The following is an 18,673-nucleotide window of genomic DNA, read 5'->3' as shown; positions in this document are numbered from 1 at the left end:
TCGCTTGGTTTGTCAAACCGCTTGTGTGGTGTATTTCGCTCTTTATTTGGAACCCCAGAATAAAAAGAATGCAATTGGAGTATGTACATACATGTAATATAGCATATTATCCGGAGCGTTCAAACTAATAAGTAGTACATGAAGAAGTTTGTTCCAAACTTTCAAAATGAATCAATAAATGTAGCCATTAATGAAACCTGGTTCGTTTTCGGCTTCTTGAAATTGTCGCACATTGTAATTAATTATTATAAATACAATTTGTTTCTTAACATTGAGTAGCGTTTTTATTATTTTAAATAAAAGTTCGTACAATAAAAACTGGCGGTAATTAATACAAATACATACACACAATACATAGTTGAAGCTATTTTCATTACAACTAATTAAATACTCTTAGAGTTCAAGTACATAATCAAACTCTAGGCATCCAGCACAAGCCATTTTTCTTCAATATGTTCCACTTGCTTAGTTAGAATTGGATTGCGAACGCGCAATTTAATTTCTAATTTGCCTCCGACTGCTTTACGCCCTTCCACCAACTGTAGAATAGATTTAAATAAATTAAATTAGCATACATAGGTATGTACATATATTTTTCACTTTTACTTTCTAAATAACTTTATAGTATGTACATTAAGGCGTATCTCGAAAAAAAGTTAAGCGTGCGTCAGTTTTATATAAATACTTATGTCGAGAAAAAATTGTGGGTGTAATTTTTTTTTTTGCATCCGCTAAAAATCGCTAAATCTCGTTTTTTTCTTTCTTGTTTGCTATCCGATTTTTTTAATTTGTATGTCACCGAAAAGCCGCGCTAAGGACTATATTGAATAAAGCCTAACCCTTTATAGTTTATAAATAAAAATCTAGGGATAGTAATTCCAAAAGTAGTGAAGGTATAAATTAAAACGGGTTTGAAGGCAAAAACTATTTAATGGCCCATTGTAGTGCTGTGCGAGACATTTTCAGCGACATAAAGATTTAAAAAATCAGATATAAAATAACAAAGTTAGAGCAAAAAACGCGATTTAATGGTTTTTAGCGGTTGCCTAAAAAATTTTTTTCACACCCAAAATTTTCTCTCCACACACGCTAAGCTTTTTTCTTTCATATGTTTTGATATGGCTTAATGTACATATCGACGGCAGAGTGGAAGATGGACCTACGTTGACAGCCGGTTTGAAGACGCCTCAGATCTCAGAAAACTTTTCAAGAATAGCGCCCTCTTTCAGAATTTGATTGAAAAAATGTCCTATCTCAGAATTTGGTTAAAGAACGCCCTATCTCAACTGGAACTATATTGAAAATATTTTGAGATAGGACGTTTTTGAAGCGAATTCTGAAATAGGGCGTTCTACAACTCAATTCTGAAATAGGTCCTTCTTAAAAAGTTTTCTGAGATAGGGCATTTTCGAAGTGGCTGCCGAGATAGGCCAATCTTCCACTTGGCCGCCAATAAGTGGTATTATAATTTATACAGTTGCTCGTACAATCTGGGCACTTGAATATGTTATACACGTTATGATTTGATTTGAGGATTATTTACGTATACAAAAATTTCATACATACATATATGTATTTGACTGTGGACTGTTGAGCATCTTTGATTTAATTTAGCCCACTGTAAAGCAAATGTGGAGTAAAGTGCTGTTGTAGTTTGAACGTCTCGTATATATAATTACGATATTTTTGTTTTCCTTGTTCAAAAGGCACCGGCGATTCCAAAACTTCTGCGAACCCTACAAATGAAGTTTTACTTCCCTGCGACTATTGAAAATACTAACACGTAATGCTATATATATTTTGATTTTCAGTTTCTAAGGAGGAACGGGCTAAAATTTAGGGTGCTTTCATTTTTATAAGTTTTACTGAGCACAAAAGCTTCCATCCGGAGGTTAATTTACATACAGGTTTCCAGATTTTGACTCTAGGAAAAAATCCTAATGTGATGGAGCGAAACGGACTCCAGATCCGTGTTCAGTCCGTAACACTGTCCCAAAAAAAATATTAGGAGACTGTCGACGAGGCATATATATTCTTATGTCTTTCGACGCGATGAACACGAAACTGAAATCCGTGTATGGCACGACATGTTTTTTTAGGTTAAAGCTGAACGCAGAACCGTTAGACCCATTCCGATGTCGGATTCACTAGGAAAGTGACCGCCCCTGTTCTTGCTGAGACAGCTCCTGCGTAATTTTCCTAGCATATTCAAGAACAGGGTGCGAAAATATGCGAAAAATGGTAAAAAAGTGTCCTTAGTACTTGTTTTGCATTAATTATTCGTAATTTTGGAAACTCGAAATATTATCTCAACTGTTCTGGACTACGAAATCGCAGTTCAGACCGTCCTACTCTCTTTTTGGTCATGGAGGGGAAACAAACAACGTTCGTCCTTTTAAAAATCGTGAGATTATTATTAAATCCGCTGTAACCATCACCATTTACTAGTTGTCCTTTCAGGCATGCCTGGTATTCTTTTGCAGACCCTTAGCGATCAAAATTTGCCATAGCGAATGCTGGAATTTCCTACCCGGAAGTGGTAGAGGGATGAGTCAAAAATTGTTGTATACGGTGGTAAAGGCTCGGCAGTTTATGGTGTGGGGCCAATATATTGGATAAAAACTATCAACGACCAGAATAAGTACGTAAAAACTATGAAGGATGTAATCCTTCTAGTCGCTAAAGAGGAAATACCACTCAAATGGATACTAGAGCAGGATAACGACCCGCAGCATACAAGTGGCCAGCACAATCTCCTGACCTCAATCCTATAGAAAACCTTTGGAACCAACCTTAAGAAAGCCGTAAGGGATCTAACCAAAAAATAAAAACGAACTGTGGGCCGCGCATGGCAGTCAATACCACAGGAAAGATGACAACGCCTCGTAGACTCCAAGATAAATCGTTACGCAGCAGTGATTAACGTGACAACGGTCATGCTACCAAATACTAAGCAATTGTGCTAAATTTTATTATATATTATTAACAACTTAACACAGATTTAAGACTTTTTCTTATGCACTACTATTTTTCTGCTCGCAGCAATTTCGATGAAAACATATCTTACGTGAATCAATTTTTTTAGTGTTTATGTAAATAAAACTCTTTTGACCCCACATTTAGATATGAAATTCTCCTTCCGTTTTTCAATATCATGAATGCAACTATTATTTTGGTTTGCTAGNTGTTATGAAATTGTCCTTCCGTTTTTCAATATCATGAATGCAACTATTATTTTGGTTTGCTAGAAATTTCAAAAAATGTTAACCGTAAGTGCAGGAGGATGGTTCCGTGCGCAGAAGTGGAAAACCTTTGACTGCCATTCTCCTGGGAGTGGCCAGAGGTGATTCTTGTGCGTACGGTTCAAATGGCAGCTCACAACGTCCGGATATTTATATCCACGTATCCTCTGGGTAGCGACCAAACACCCGTTTGGGAGCGAGCTAAAGTGAGAAGGCGTAAAACTTCGCGTGCCCTGGGTTTGGGTCACACCACGTTAAATCCCCGCCCAATGAAAAAGTTCAAAAAGCCTGGGATGAGGCGCCCTTTTTTTGATGACGACCACGGCAAACGTATAAAGGACTATGATTTGAGGGTATGCACCTGGAATATCCGAACCCTTAATTGGGGAAGGTGCCTCTTCCCGGTTGGTTGATGTCCTCGGGGAAGACAAAGGCTGACATTACCGTCATCCAAGAAATGCCGGACAAGGCAAGGTTAGCGTGCCGCCTTGCGACGTCTAGAGATGGGTAACTCAGCACTGAGCGGAGCTATTGACCTGACTTCCAGCAGTGTGTCGCACCTCAGACTCACTTCTAAAAAAATATGACTCAGTAACTCAATAAATATTCGCCACATAGTCGGTACTCAAGGTAAAAAAAAACATTAAAATAAAGACGAGAAAATTGCTAAAAATTTAATAGTTGTGAAAGTTTACTATTCGTTCTTCTTGGAAATGACCCGTACTTGGAAATGACCCGCGAGAATAGGATCGACACACACCATCTATTTGTCTTTATGCCGCGATGTCTGAATTTGGTATCCCCGCGATGGCCAGCGGGCTGTGTAAAATGACGTTGAGCAATACCATCAGCTCTGTCAGAATGGGGAAGGACCTCTCCGAGCCGTTTGATAGCAGACGAGGTTTCAGACGAGGTTACTCCCTTTCGTGTGATTTCCTTAATCTGATGTTGGAGAAGATAATAAGAGCCGCGGAACTGAACCGCTCAGGCACAATACTTTACAAGAGAGTACAATTGCTTGCATATGCCGACGACATCTATATTATCGGTAAAAACAAGGGCTACGTCTGTTCTGCCTTCTCGGGATTGGATATAGAAGCAAAGCAAATGGGTGTGGTGGTGAACGGGGACAAAACGAAGTATCTCCTGTCATCACACAAACAGTCAGAGCATACGCGTCTTGGCACACACGTCACTGTTGACAGTTACAAGTTACAGTAGACGACTTCGTTTATTTGGGAACCAGCATTAACACCAATAATAATGTCAGCCTTGAAATCCAACAGAGAATCACCGAAGAGGATTTAACGATGAGCTGTATGAGCTTTACAACGATATAGACATAGTGCAGCGAAGTTAAAATTCAGCGGCTCCGCTGGCTTGGCCATGTCGTTCGAATGGAAAGAAGCGCTCCTGCTCCGAAAGGATTCAATGAGAGTCGCGATGCTGGTAACAGAGGAAAGACCAGGTGGAGAAGGACTTGGCTTCACTTGGCATTTCCAATTGGCGTCAGTTGGCACAGAAGAGAAATGACTGGCGTGCTGTTTTGGATTCGGCCAAAATTGTCTAGGCGGTTACAGCGCCAATAAATAAGAAGAAGTGCACACTACTAAAATTTAATTTTTTTCTTTGACAACTTCCCTTGCTGTTGCCTTGGAATATAAAACTAGTAATTATATTAATGCGGTTGAAAAAATGGAAGTGGGCTCAAAATCTTATCAGAAAAAGTTGCCTCATTCCAAGGCGAATATATTTATGTATATAAAGTGGTATCGATTCAACAAATACAACAATTACTTGTATTTTGTTTTTGCTTTGAGCGGGCCATTGTCAAATTTCAGCTATTCTTCCCCGAAGGAAAAAGGGGGACAGAAAATACAAACACTCTCACGTTTTCACTCACTCACTAGCGAAAAACCAAATTTTGACAATCAAACGCTACTCACAGCTGATGAAACAACACCACCTTATATAAATTGGCCTTGCCGTATTCAAGAATTTTATTTTGATGTTTCAAATATGCTCAACATATGCCAAATACGAAATACTCGAACACGTAAAATACATTGGACATCAATCGGAATATTTTTACAAAAAATGTAATAATCTCTGGTTGGATCTGGAAATGTTTCGATCTTAAGGAAAATAAGTTTTTGCATAAATAACCGATGTCTATGTATTAACATTATATTCAAATGACCAAAGTACAAACTCTGTCTGTGTAAACTTACTTTGAACGTATCGTGTATGTCACATTTTGTCTCCAATGGCTGCAATTTTACATTAACCGTGCCGATAAGTGTATCCGAGCGAAGAAATCCACTGAAACAACACGTAGGCAGTATACGACTTAGTCCACAATAATCTAAACTGCATCTTTGGTTTTTGTAAAGCATTAATTATAAAATGCACGATTTTTTTTTACATTTTTAAATGTGTGAGTACGACCACCAATCCGGAGCAGAAAAGTATTTACAATGAAATGAAAAATAATGTCTTTCCAATACATGGCCTTATTTATAAAAAAATCAAATGTATTTAAAAAATATTATTTTCATATAATTTTCCGATAAAAAGGCATTAACTTTTTTATTTTTGAAGAATATGGTCTCATTGTCAAGAAAGAAAAATATTTAAGTGTAAAAAAGTTGTAAAAATATCTGACATCAATATCTCTTAAGCAAACATTGCATGATTCAATATTTAAAGGTTTGCTCATTAGTTGACATTAGAGTTTTGATCCTCCCTTAGCTCCCTTACAAAAATTTTGCACACACACACGAACCCTCACACAGTGCCTTTGCTAAGGGAGCCGATTTTGTCAAGAGGGAGTGAGAAAACTGTTTATTGAGCAAACCTTTTATTATTGAATCATGGAACATATCGTCGCCTGGGTAAAAATTTCGGCAGGTTGTGGGAAATCTCGATTGAAGTTTGGAATGCAATTTCTCAAAAACGCGAAGATAGATTTTCTCCAAAGTCTCTGAAAATGTTACTAGCTCACAAAATTCTTAAATTATTTCATGTTTAATGTTAATAAGTTTTGAGTTTATGAAGGATTTTCTTTAGTAAAATTTTGTCGTAAGCGTCATTTGTCCTCAATTCGGCAGCCACTTTGTAAGAAATACGACAAAATGTGATCAAAATTTCACAACCAAATTAAGGACACATTTTACTCAATATCTCGAAAACTAAAGGAGATGTTCGAAAATGGAGAACGCCATTTTGAAGATATTGATTAGTTTAATATGACTGCATCACTAACTTATCTAAAATTACTAAGTTATCGAAAAAAATGTAGTCAATATCTCGAAAACTAAAGGAGATGTTCGAAAATGGAGAACGCCATTTTGAAGATATTGATTAGTTTAATATGACTGCATCACTAACTTATCTAAAATTACTAAGTTATCGAAAAAAATGTAGTCAATATCTCGAAAACTAGAGGAGATATCTAAAAACTGATAACACCAATCGAAAGACGTTATTTCAAAATATATAACTGCATCGTCAAAAGTTCGCTTACGACAATTTTTTACCCAGGCGTCATATTTTGTCAACATCTGCTAGAAACTAGGATAAGGAAAATAAACGGAAAACGCTAACCGCAATTTTTCGATTGTTTTGTTAATAAGACACTTTTACTAGATACAGTCAATAGCTGAAAGTTAAATCAAGCATCAAAATTATGGAAAGTAAATTAGTTCTTACTACTACAGATATTAGCCAGTAAAATTTTAAAATTACCTACATACAATAATATTTTTATTTTTAGTTAGTTAGCACATTGCATGAGGCAAAACTATAGCTTTTTTATTTTATAATAATAATCATTAATTAATTTACCACTTACCCACGTGAAAACACTTCGAATTTCACACCGTGTNTGTTTTTATTTTATAATAATAATCATTAATTTACCACTTACCCACGTGAAAACACTTCGAATTTCACACCGTGTCTTTTGAATATACGTTGGAACTGTCGATTTCCACGTTGTATTTCTACTCGGAAATGTTGGTCATAGTCTGGGTTGTCGGTGTTCTTGACCACTGAGGTTTTTGCTCGAAACGTTTCATCCTAAATAGGTAGTGAACACGTTAGATGAATGATGATGAAACGAATAACTAATTTGTCTTACATTCAAAAGTGGAAATTCCAATTTTACATAAGTATCTATGTCTTTTGGATTAGGCACGTTATAGTTGAGGCCACGTACAATAACTATTTCCAATTCGTTATCGGTAAGTTCTGTGTTACAGTGCACAATGTTGAAGTTCCTTTTTTCGTAGTGGAATTTGGGCAGATCCAAATTTTTGCGCTTGGAATAACGTACCATGTCTAAATCCTTCTGCACAGTTAAAGCCAAGTTTTCAAAGCGATTCATACCGGCTACATCACCCATAGCTTTATGGTGATCCCTTTCAATATGAGTATGGTTTTTTCAAGTGAATTTGTGAGCAGCATTAAGTGCGACAGCCCCAAACCAAGCCGGATTTCATAAGTTTTTTTATTTTTTTTTTTCAAAGTACGCCTATCCATTATTAAATTGATACCAGCCGAATTTGTTATATTACCAGTTAATTACTTTTGGTAACATCTTTAATTTTTGCAGTTTTCAAACTAAATTTATTTGAGTTTTTTTACTACAGAGGTCTACGAAAAAACGTTTTTCAGAATAAGCCAATAACAGTAATAACACAAAAAATTATACTGAAAGAGTTCTGTGTTCAAAGGGAGTACGCCAATATAATCCCTGTTACACAAAACTGTTTCCGAGTTTTTTTTATTTTTTGCGCAAGAGTTAAAACTGAAGAGAAAAAAGTGATTATTAAAAAAGAATTATAAACTTACATATCGCACGTTTAATAATATAGGGATGTAATTCAAAATTTACATTTACATGTTAGAACATGTTCAGCCTAACAGATGGCTAAACTTCCCAAAAATGGCGAAGATGTAGGTCCTTTTAACTGTCTTTTTGTTGTATACCAACTGTATGAATCGATCAAACTTTAATTGTGTTTTCCCACAAAATTGCAATTTTTAAATACTTCTGTTTATTACTAAACGTGCGATATCGCTAGTATAGAGCCTGTCAGACGTGGTAATGCAATACATATATTTCGAAAAGACTATCAAATTGAGAAAAATTCAGAAAGCAGTTGCATGAGCTGTCACACCCTGCATTTAAAGTGTATTTCGAAAGAGGTGATTGCTAGTGCAGCCGAGCAAGTTGAAATATATTTCCGAAATCGATTTGCGCTCTCTCAACTGATTTCCGAAATGTGATAGGCAGGTCTTTCTGGCTGTTCACACATCGAAATAAAGTTTCTCTTTCTCAATTTGACAGCGAATTGCTTTGAAAAGATGGAAATATTGCCACGTCTGGCACGCTCTTATAGTAATTAACGAAAAATCCAAAATTCACTTTTTGATTGATTATGCTGGATTTCATCGAATTATTAGACCACACATCGTTTTATGCAATAAAAAAAAAATTAGTTAGTTGTAGCTTTTTGGCATTTCAGCGGCGATGTGGGTTACGCCGTTTCCATGCTATACTAACGATATTTTCTTTACGATCCCTGATTTTTATTCATATGGAATACTTGGGTCTCCGATTTCGGACTCATCGTTTTTTCACATTGATGCTTTTGTACGAATTATGTAGTCATATAAGAAATTTTGTACAATTTTTGCCCGCTAAAACTTTAAAATATATAGTATATACTTGTGTATGTGTGTTTGTATCTACATATGAATACATATATATCCTCTATCCCCTAGAGAATAAGTGTTTTTGCGAACGAATACGGAAGCTTTGAATTCGAGGGCATACATACATACTAGAGGGCTGAATGAATTCATTCAAAACGGCTTGTGAATTATTCATATACAAAACGAATGAATGATTTTGGCTTAAAATTTTTTTGAATATGAATGAATACCTATTCAGATATATGTGTCGACATTACAATATTCAAAGAGAAAATAAATTGAATTGAAATAATAATTATTACTATTGCTGCGCACCTTCTTGCAAACCATTTTTTCAGTGTATTCTGAATAGTAGAAAATTTTTTAAAATTTCGTAAAGATTTCATCCGTTTTTTTTGCCGAATTTTCTAAAATGTAATAAACTGTGCACACTTCGATTCTTTTACGAAATTTCGGAAGAAAATCGGTAAAGCAATGAAAATAATGCTGCTATGTGAAGAATTTCCTGCAGAATTTTTTTCGTACAAACATTTCTTTACGAGTTAGTGCCAACCCCTTCATATAAGTTTCCTTGTAGATTCGTAAAAAAAGTCGTTACAGAAATGAGATACTCCTCAAGATTTCGTTAAGATTTCGGGAACTTGAATTTGCAGGGCTATTACAATACGAACAAATTTGTTTATAGGAAAAAACTTTAACCGAAATGACTTTGAATGGTTTGAATGTTTTTCATTCATTCATTCTTTTACATTCTTCCAATTTTCCAAAATTTAAAACAAAATGTATATTCATAACTTAAAAAATTCCAAACGCTGAAGCTCTACCCAGAATTACAGCGTACGACGGTAAAGCGGCAGTGAAATCCGTCAGAGTAAACACAATTACAGCGCACGACGGCTTCCGTCAGTTGTGATTTGAAAATTATCAATAAAATTAAATATTTTTTTCGGTACGTGCGTGTATGTAGATTTGCTGGAAATAAAAATGGCTGAAAACGTTGCCAAACTTGTGAAAATAATAAAAAATTACTACAATCAACATTGTGCCGTCCCCGCTGGGCGGTAGAAATAGAAATAAATTTAAATCATCCGAAAAACGTCGGCGGAAAAAAAATGCTGCCGCCGCAATTATGAACCATTCCATATGCGTTCCCACAACAGTCGGGTCTACGTAACCGGAACGACCCAGATTTATATCTAACCAAGCACTGTCACTCCAGCAACACTCCCCAAAAAGTCTTTGAGGAATTTGTATGGTGCTACAACAACAACAACAACAACAACCATTCCATATGCCTTTGTGAGTTTGAATTTTGACAGCGGTTAACCGACGGCCGCTTTACCGTCGTCCGCTGCAATTCTGGGTAGAGCTTGAGTGTTTTGTATGTTGAGTAGAATATTTAAATATACGGTACTCTGTTTGGCTAGAAGTTTGAATGAATTCATGCAGCCCTCTATTGAACATCAGTTTCTGTGGAGACGGTGGAATGACAACATAAACGTAATTTTTTCGATTTTTTTTTTTTGTTGTTCATAAAATGCAAAAGGAAGTGGTGGAAATGAGTCTTGGAGAGTCTTGGAAAACATTATTGAAATCCGGTTTGTTTTCGGTTGCCCTGAAATAGCCTCACAGTAAGATGTTTCTATTAGATTGCTACCTTGTATTTTTGCACATCATTAATTGTTTTGCTAATTGTTCTTCAACCCGTATTCCAATATCCGACATGTCGTCATCTGGATCGCATTCTCCTGTTGTCACAATGGCAAATGATTCTTCCAGATTGTCACGTTGAGATGGTGGTAATGGTAACTGTAATATAAGCGATAGTTGTAATCACACATACATACATACATATATAAAAGTTGTGGGAAATATACGGACTCATGATCGTGCTTAAGGCCTGTATGCAGCTCTCAAGAAAAGCAAAAACTCCATATAAAATGACGTACAAGAAATGGCTAAGAAATTTTCTTGAGTCAAATTTCCTTAAGGCAGTACGCAGTTCTTAAGAAATTTACTACGCTTTNAGCTGCATACAGGGCATTAAGCTGAAATCGGTATACATAATAATTAGGGCTCGGAATCTCATGCAAATGCATGTTTTTATTGGACATCTTCAAATGGAAATGGTTAAGATATCTTTACGAATCATGAAATTTCCTTTAAAAAGTGAATATTTTTGCATATTTTGCAAAAATACCTGTTTTTGCATATTCATTGCGCATATTTTAGTATATTGTACAATAAATGCATATGTTTTCCGCATAGTTTTGCTTTTTTTATTTACACCCATTTAAATTTAGTGAGATATCTTTCGATAAAAATATTACCTATAACCTTCCCCGAATATTCTTCCTAATATCTTCTCGGATAGTCAAAGGGCTATTAAGGCACTCTCTTGTACCTCTGTTAGATCTTGACTAGTGGAAGATTGTAGGAGAGAGGTCCACATCTCTGATTAATACGAAATTACCCTAATATGAGTACCGGAACATAGGGACATTTACGGAATGAGGCAGCGGACGAACTAGCAAGGTCCGGCACTGAATGTGTCCCACGCAAAATTACCGAAATTCATCACTTGAGGGCCAAGCAGAGGTGGAACCGTACAGGACCGTATAGAATTATCCGGCAGTTCTTAAGGTTGCGATGACCCTGGCTTAAAAGAGACAGCCGAACACTTCCTGTGCGAGTGTCCAGCCCTCGCAAGCATGACTCTTAAGACACTCGGCAAGCTATTCCTGCAGAATGCTTTAGAGTCCAGCTGCATCTCTGTATGACGTACTGAAATTCATTAAAGCCGCCAAATGGCTGTAGGTTGCACGAGTTGTGGAACCTAATTGGCAAACTCGCTAATTGCTTGTCACCAGGGTGACAATCCACTTAAACCAACCAAACATTCATCTAAACCACTATTAAACTGTGAATGTTTCTATTCACATCAGACAGTCGGCTTGATTACAAACTAATCTTATACATAAATATGTATATTATTTTTAAATGAACTGTTTTCTTGTAGTTATTTTTCTACCGGCAATAAAATATTTTTAATTGCATATTTTACTTATTTATAGCGCATATTTTTGAATTTCGAGGGCATATTATATGCGAATATTCTCGATTTTTTAGTGCTTGAGATTCCGAGCCTTAATAATAATGATTGAGCGCGAAATCGAAAGCCCCTTTTGAGGTCTACAGCTCATTTCTTGAGCATCTCGTTATTGTGAGTTCAAGCTCAAATTTTGTTAAGGCAATGATATTACCCAAGGATCGCCGCTTTCAATAATCCTCCTTTCAACTGCGTTTAACGAAATAAGCACAATAATACAGAAGCCCGAGCTTGTTAATCACTGTATCTATGCTAACGACGTATCTACTTATCCACTGCTAAGTTGAAGATCGACCTATCTCGGCAGCCCGTACGAAAACGCCCTATCTCGAAAAACTTTTCAAGAATGCCATATTCCAGAATTTTGTTGAAGAACGTCCTATCTCAGCTGCCGATCCAAGAACGTCCTATCTCAGCGCATTTTCAATACGTTTTCAAGTACATTATACTATGCAAGGAAATGAACAACAGCGAGTTAAACAAAATTTCAAGGAATGTTTTGAAAGAAATTGAAAAACCAAAAACAAAAAACTACATACTTGCAAAAAACTAAAGTGCGACTCCAATAGCCACTCAAGAACATCAATACTAGCTTAATACCAAAAGTTTTATTATAAACGAAGACGTAAAAAACTGGAACTTTCCAAACGAATATTCAATGTTACTCCTTCATTCCGCTGATTTATCGAACTCTGTAAAAAATAAAACTTGGGGGAAAAACCACATAGACTACGAAGTTAAAACCCACCATGGACTTTGACAGCCAATCTTGCGATATATGTAACACTACACCCCCGAAATACCACAGTTCAGGCTTCCCTCCCTTAATGAAACGTCTCTCACATTGTGCTCCGAGGCTAAATACTTGGGTGTCGTATTAGATACCAAGCTGATCTGGAAGACAAATATAGAGAGGCGGGTTGAGAGAGCCTACATAGCTTATTATACATGTAAAAGAATATTCAGTAGGTACTGGGGATTGAAGCCAAAGCTTGTCCTCTGGATGTACACGGCTATCATACGACCAATACTAACGTATACGGCGCTAGTTTAGTGGCCAACACTAAGTAGATAAAAAATACAAAGTCAGGAAATTAGGCAGTATACAAAGGGCAGCTTGTGCAGGTGCTACAGGGGCAATTACGTCTTGACCATCTGATGCGCTTAATGTGATCCTGCATCAACTACCCATAGAACTCCATATCGGCGAAACTGCTGCGTCTGCGGCAGTCAGACTCAAAGGGTCAGGCTGCTGGAGGGCGCTGCAGCACGACCATAATGTTATTCTTGACAAGCTTATCGAATCNGAACTCCATATCGGCGAAACTGCTGCGTCTGCGGCAGTCAGACTCAAAGGGTCAGGCTGCTGGAGGGCGCTGCAGCACGACCATAATGTTATTCTTGACAAGCTTATCGAATCAGGGAAACAATCAGATTATATACCTCCTACGACAGATTTCAGGAAAAGCTTTCAGGTGAAGTTTCCTTCAAGACGGGATTGGAGTAGGGCCAGGATAGTCGAGGAGAATTCCACTGAAATCTATACTGACGGGTCCAAAATGGACTGCGGTGTGGGTGTGGGGGTGTTCTCTGAAACGCTGAATGTCTCTCTCTCGTTTCGACTACCTAACTTTGCTAGCATCTTCCAAGCGGAAGTACTGGGCATCGAAAGGGCCTGTAAAGCACTAGAGAAGAACTGCGTAGGTGTACGAAGAGCATACATTTCTTCAGATAGCCAAGCGGCACTTCTGGCACTTGGCTCACCGGTAACAAAATCCAAAACAGCCAGAGATTGCTAATGTGCGTTAAGCTCGGCGGCCGAGTTAATAGACATCACTCTCATCTGGGTTCCCGGCCATAGGAACATACACGGAAATGAGAGGACTGACGAGTTGGCTAAGGCCGGAGCATCTTTGGATGAATCCGAAGCAGAAACTATAAATTGTCCACTCGGACTCATCAAAAGGGAACTGCATCTGCAATTCACACGTATGGCTGATACACGTTGGAACAACCTTCAAACCTGCAAAACTGCGAGGAACATATGGCCGCACTATGACAAGCCAAAGACAGAAGAACTTCCCAAGAGGTCGAGGAAAGATATAGTCAAATTAATAGCTACGATAACGAGACATTTGCCCATTCTTGAACATGCAGCTAAAATGGGACTTCCGTATAACCCTCGGTGCCGTAGCTGGCAGGATCCTATCGACTAGTGGGCGTCGCTCGGCTAGCAGGCACAGTTCGAGGTCTCTGAGCAGGCATCGATTGAGGTCATCGACTTCGCGCGAAGCAAAGTGACAGATCACATAGAAAGTATATGAGGGCGAAACCTCCTTCTTGCGCCTTGACGTTGCCCCACAAAGGGGAGGAACCTACAGTTTTACGCCTCAGTTTTACGCGTGTTGTGATCTCGGGAACTGAACTTAGAAAGAAGTGTGCGCAGGCTATTCAATAAAACCAAACGCATAGGACATTGGGTTGAGTATTCAGGTAGGCTGACAGAATACAATAAGGAAATCAGGAATACAAAAAGAGGCAGCTTTAGAAAGTTCGGTGAGGATATTTCATCTACCCCTGCAGCTGTAAGACTGCACAAATCCTTAGCGAGGGAAACCAGCAAATACAAATCGCCTGGTGGGGGACTCCTACATCCACACCTTGTGAGTATTATGCGAGATAGTTAAGCTCTTTCCTACATTGCAAAGCTGTGAGGGGCGCGAGTAGTCCTCATTTTAAAAGTCGGAAAGACAGACTACTCACTAGCAAAATATTTTAGACCAATTAGTTTGCCCGCCTTCTTGCTAAAAACAATGGAGATCATTGATAATTAAACTAGATCTAACGCTCTGAAAGTGGCCCCTCTTCATCCCAACCAGCATACGTACAGGGTGGAAATATCCACGGGCACTTCTCTGTATGCGCTGACTACAGTGAGTCTTTGGGGGAGTCTTTGACTGTGGAGAGAGTGTGCGCTTTTCCTGATATCGAGGAGCCTTCGATTATTCCCAGATAGATGGATGGACTACTCCAAACAAAAATCGTTGAAAGACAGCGTAGTACAGCTTCAAACAACAAAGGGATACCCGCAAAGTGGGGTACTAGCACCCCTTCTGTTGAGTTTGGTAGTGGAACAATGGCATCCACTGAAAGGGGTACGCGGCTGACACAGTAATAATAGCCAGAGGAAAGTTCAAGAGTACCATAGTGACATAGCAAGTGACATAGTACAAAGAGATCTAAGGACTGTTATCGTACCCTTCAAGAGGATAAGGAACCTTCCCGGTATAAGGAATATAACCTTAAATGGGGTCGTTGTTAAGGTGTCTGCCGAAGTTAAGTAACTGGGTCTAATCCTAAATCTTAGCTTCTGTGGAGATCTCAGGTCGGCGCGATCACATCAAAGGCTACCAGGGCAGTAATGATATGCGGGCGTTAGCAAGAAAGTCTTGGAGGTGCAGCCCAAAGATCCTTAGATGGATGTACATTATGATAGTACGACCAATAATGACTTATGGGCGGTGACTTGGGCTTCCAGAACAGCCTTGGCCACGGTGAGACAGTATCTTAATAAATGCCAACGTCTAGCTGTTGTATGTATTACGCGAGCAATATGCACATGCCCGACGACAGCACTAGAGGTAATTCTTGATCTGGAGCCACTACTCCTCACCATAGAGCAGGCTGCGAGACGTACCATCTTAAATTTTTAAAGAGATGGTTATGGTAAAGGGTAGGTTCTTTGCACTTGGGCGACTATAGTATGGAGGGGTATATACAGGTATTTATGCTCCGAGGATGAAACTACCCGTTTCCATGGGCAAAATGCTAATCCTTAGTGACAGCCAGGTAATACTTAAAGTATTATTATCCTTTGAGATAAAATCATAATTAGTCCTTCAGTGCATTGAGAACCTTAACACCATTGCGGAATTGAATAGCATGTAGCCAAGAAACGAGATAGCAGACGTCTGAGCCAGAACATCGGCGGCCAAGTCTCCGATAGGTCGCGAGCCATTCCTTGCAATAGGCCCAAATACCATTAGGGGAGTCCTTAAAAAAGGCACATTATGTACAGTGAACAACACTGGCATAGTACAAAATGACTTCGCCAGGCCAAAAACTTACTGGTGATATGTATACATATTCTAAAAAGATATAACTTTTATTTAACCTCCCCAAACACAAACTTAGAATCATTACAGGCATCCTCACTGGATACTGCAGATTAAGAAGACATAAGCATAAGCTGGAAGTCTGATAAACTGATCTCTGTCATTTCTGCGATTCAGCTGAGGAGACATCATACCATGTGTTTCTGAAGCGTTGCCAGAGAGAGAGCACATACATACACACCTTACTTTAGAAGGAATCCTTGGGATCAAAAGCTCCGTTTCGATTTTACATGATAGATAGTTACAATGAATTTCTTAGATTTTGCCCAACAAGTGTTATAGATATCGTTAATTGANGGAGAGAGCACATACATACACACCTTACTTTAGAAGGAATCCTTGGGATCAAAAGCTCCGTTTCGATTTTACATGATAGATAGTTACATGAATTTCTTAGATTTTGCCCAACAAGTGTTATAGATATCGTTAATTGAACAACTTGTCATATATGTATGTATACGGCTTTTGTAGATATGTATATTAAAAGGTAAAAACAACATACCGTGCTAAGATCCACTGGTAACCCACTACTTGCTGCATTTAATAATGCATCGAATCCCTTATATATCTTGAGGTACTCCTTAGCCTGATTGATTTCCCCAGCTTTTTTAGCGTCGATTGCAGCAATCTTGAATTCTTTCTGCCGGTCAAGGAGAATTTTCATCTGTTGCTCCGCTAAATTGTTCTTTTGCTGATTTCCTGATGTACGAGTAGTTAAATCATGATTTTTGGGTGAGGGCCTGGGCGAAGTTGGTATTGGCGTATTCTCTGAACAATCTTGACTTGAAATGCTGCCATCCGCAGATGGGCCAGATGGGTTAGCAGTTGGGGATATCGCTGAAGCGGAAGTATTGGCGGGAGCCCCATTTGAGGATGGTAGAGGCCCGAAACCTGGCGGAACGGGCAATTCATCGTAAGCTACTGGTCGTCCTGTTTTAAATTGTTTAATCGCATCTTCATACTGTTTCACAATGCGTCCGAAGCGTCGGGCCTTGCTGGAATTGCCTTCTGCTTTAGCCGAATCTTCTACGGCTTTATACTTGTCCAACCGTTGCTGAAGTGCTTCAAGCATTGAAAGTGGTGCGTCCCCGTCGTTTTGAACAGCAATTGACTCGGTGTTTTCAACCGGTGCACGATCTGCTCCGTTTTCGTTTTTTTCATCTGTATTGGTTTGCAGTTTGGACAAAAAATCCATAAATTGCTCAGGAGGTGGAGGCATGTCACTCAAGTCTACTTCTTGCCCGTCCTCAACCATTTTCATGACCATATCAAACTGTTTCACTACCTTAAGGAATTGAATTGCACCATTGGTGTCACCATTACGTTTTGCTTGCAATGCTGCAGCTTTATATTCACGTTGACGCTCGCGCATTTGTTCCAACAGTGGGCTGGCTGTCGTTAGTGATTCTGTACTTTGGGGTATTTTTGCGGCTGAGTTCGAGTCTGTTCCCGACGTTGGTGGAGGCGGAGCAGTTCGGGAAGGGCTATTCACTGTTTCATTTTGCTCCAGTTGAGTTTGTGGCTTTACACTAACTTCTGGCGGAATGTCCTCTTCTTTGATTTCTTTTCCGGCATTTGCTTGTTTTTGCAGCTCCAACAAAGTATTTAAACCCCGTCCAAAGCGTCGTGCTTTTGCACTTTCTCCGCTTGACTTAGCACTTGCTTCTGCCAATTTGTACATTTCAATACGTTGCTGAATGAGGTGTAAAGTATTAACAGTTGTTGTTGGCAAGATAGGTTGCTGCTGGCCCTCTTCCGAAATTAACTCGCCATCGTTCGATTGGACAGCTTCCGCTTCTTCATTTTCTTCGGCGTTCCCTTCAACCCCTGCAATATTGTGTAGTTCACCTAAAAGATCCGTATCATTTTCCAAATCTACGTCATTATCGTCCCCCTCATCCTCGCTACCAACATCTTTCAGGCTCTCTGCAATCATTTTATCAAGATCTGTATTTGTTGCTGGCTTAGTTGGAGGTTTTCGCAGAGGCTTTACACCTGTTCCGCCAGCGATAGCGGCGAGTTCTGCCTCCAAGTCACTATCGTTGCCGACGTCATCTCCGTAGCCAGATGATGGATCGAAATCATCCGGAATTTCCGTTAGACCAAACTAAGAGAACAAAAAATATTGGGTACTGATGAGTCATTCACATTTGGAAAATGAAAACAAAGTACACCATATTTCATACCTGCGATAAATCATGGTTTCTTCGCTTAGCTGGTTCAGGTTTTCTACGTGAAAACATATTTGGACCGGGGTTTTTGGATATATTAGAACCTGGATGAAAATAGGATTTAAAGTTTTTAATTTTCTTTCAACAGACTACTAGCTGCTATTTTTTCCAAGTTCTTTTTGTCTGCTGCTGTCGTTTTGTTTTGATCCGGATCAGCTGATGTTGCACTGTGGTCAATCTCCACAGTTTTATTTT

General features: G+C 38.7%; 1 protein-coding gene across 2 annotated transcripts; it reads right to left on the bottom strand.

Annotated features, from left to right (window-relative positions):
• Positions 1-258: 258 nt before the first annotated feature.
• Positions 259-18,664, bottom strand: l(2)gd1 (lethal (2) giant discs 1). 2 transcript variants are annotated; one of them, XM_017624045.1, is made up of 7 exons: positions 18,434-18,662; positions 16,750-18,354; positions 10,621-10,772; positions 7,384-7,663; positions 7,171-7,322; positions 5,474-5,564; positions 259-539 (listed from the first exon to the last, which is right to left on the bottom strand). In XM_017624045.1, exons 1-7 carry the CDS (start codon positions 18,488-18,490, stop codon positions 420-422), a joined length of 2,457 nt encoding a protein of 818 aa, XP_017479534.1. In that variant the 5' UTR covers positions 18,491-18,662; the 3' UTR covers positions 259-419. The 2 variants fall into 2 exon arrangements, with proteins under 2 accessions (XP_017479534.1, XP_017479533.1); XM_017624044.1 differs by having other exon boundaries at positions 261-539; positions 5,474-5,618; positions 18,434-18,664.
• Positions 18,665-18,673: the final 9 nt, after the last annotated feature.

The sequence above is a fragment of the Rhagoletis zephyria genome, unplaced genomic scaffold, assembly GCF_001687245.7.
Source record: "Rhagoletis zephyria isolate East Lansing unplaced genomic scaffold, Rhagoletis_zephyria_1.1 Rzeph_scaffold_03481, whole genome shotgun sequence".
NCBI classification, from domain to species: Eukaryota; Metazoa; Arthropoda; class Insecta; order Diptera; family Tephritidae; genus Rhagoletis; species Rhagoletis zephyria.
Note: the sequence above shows the minus strand (reverse complement) of the source record. Positions and strands in the feature narration are given on the sequence as shown.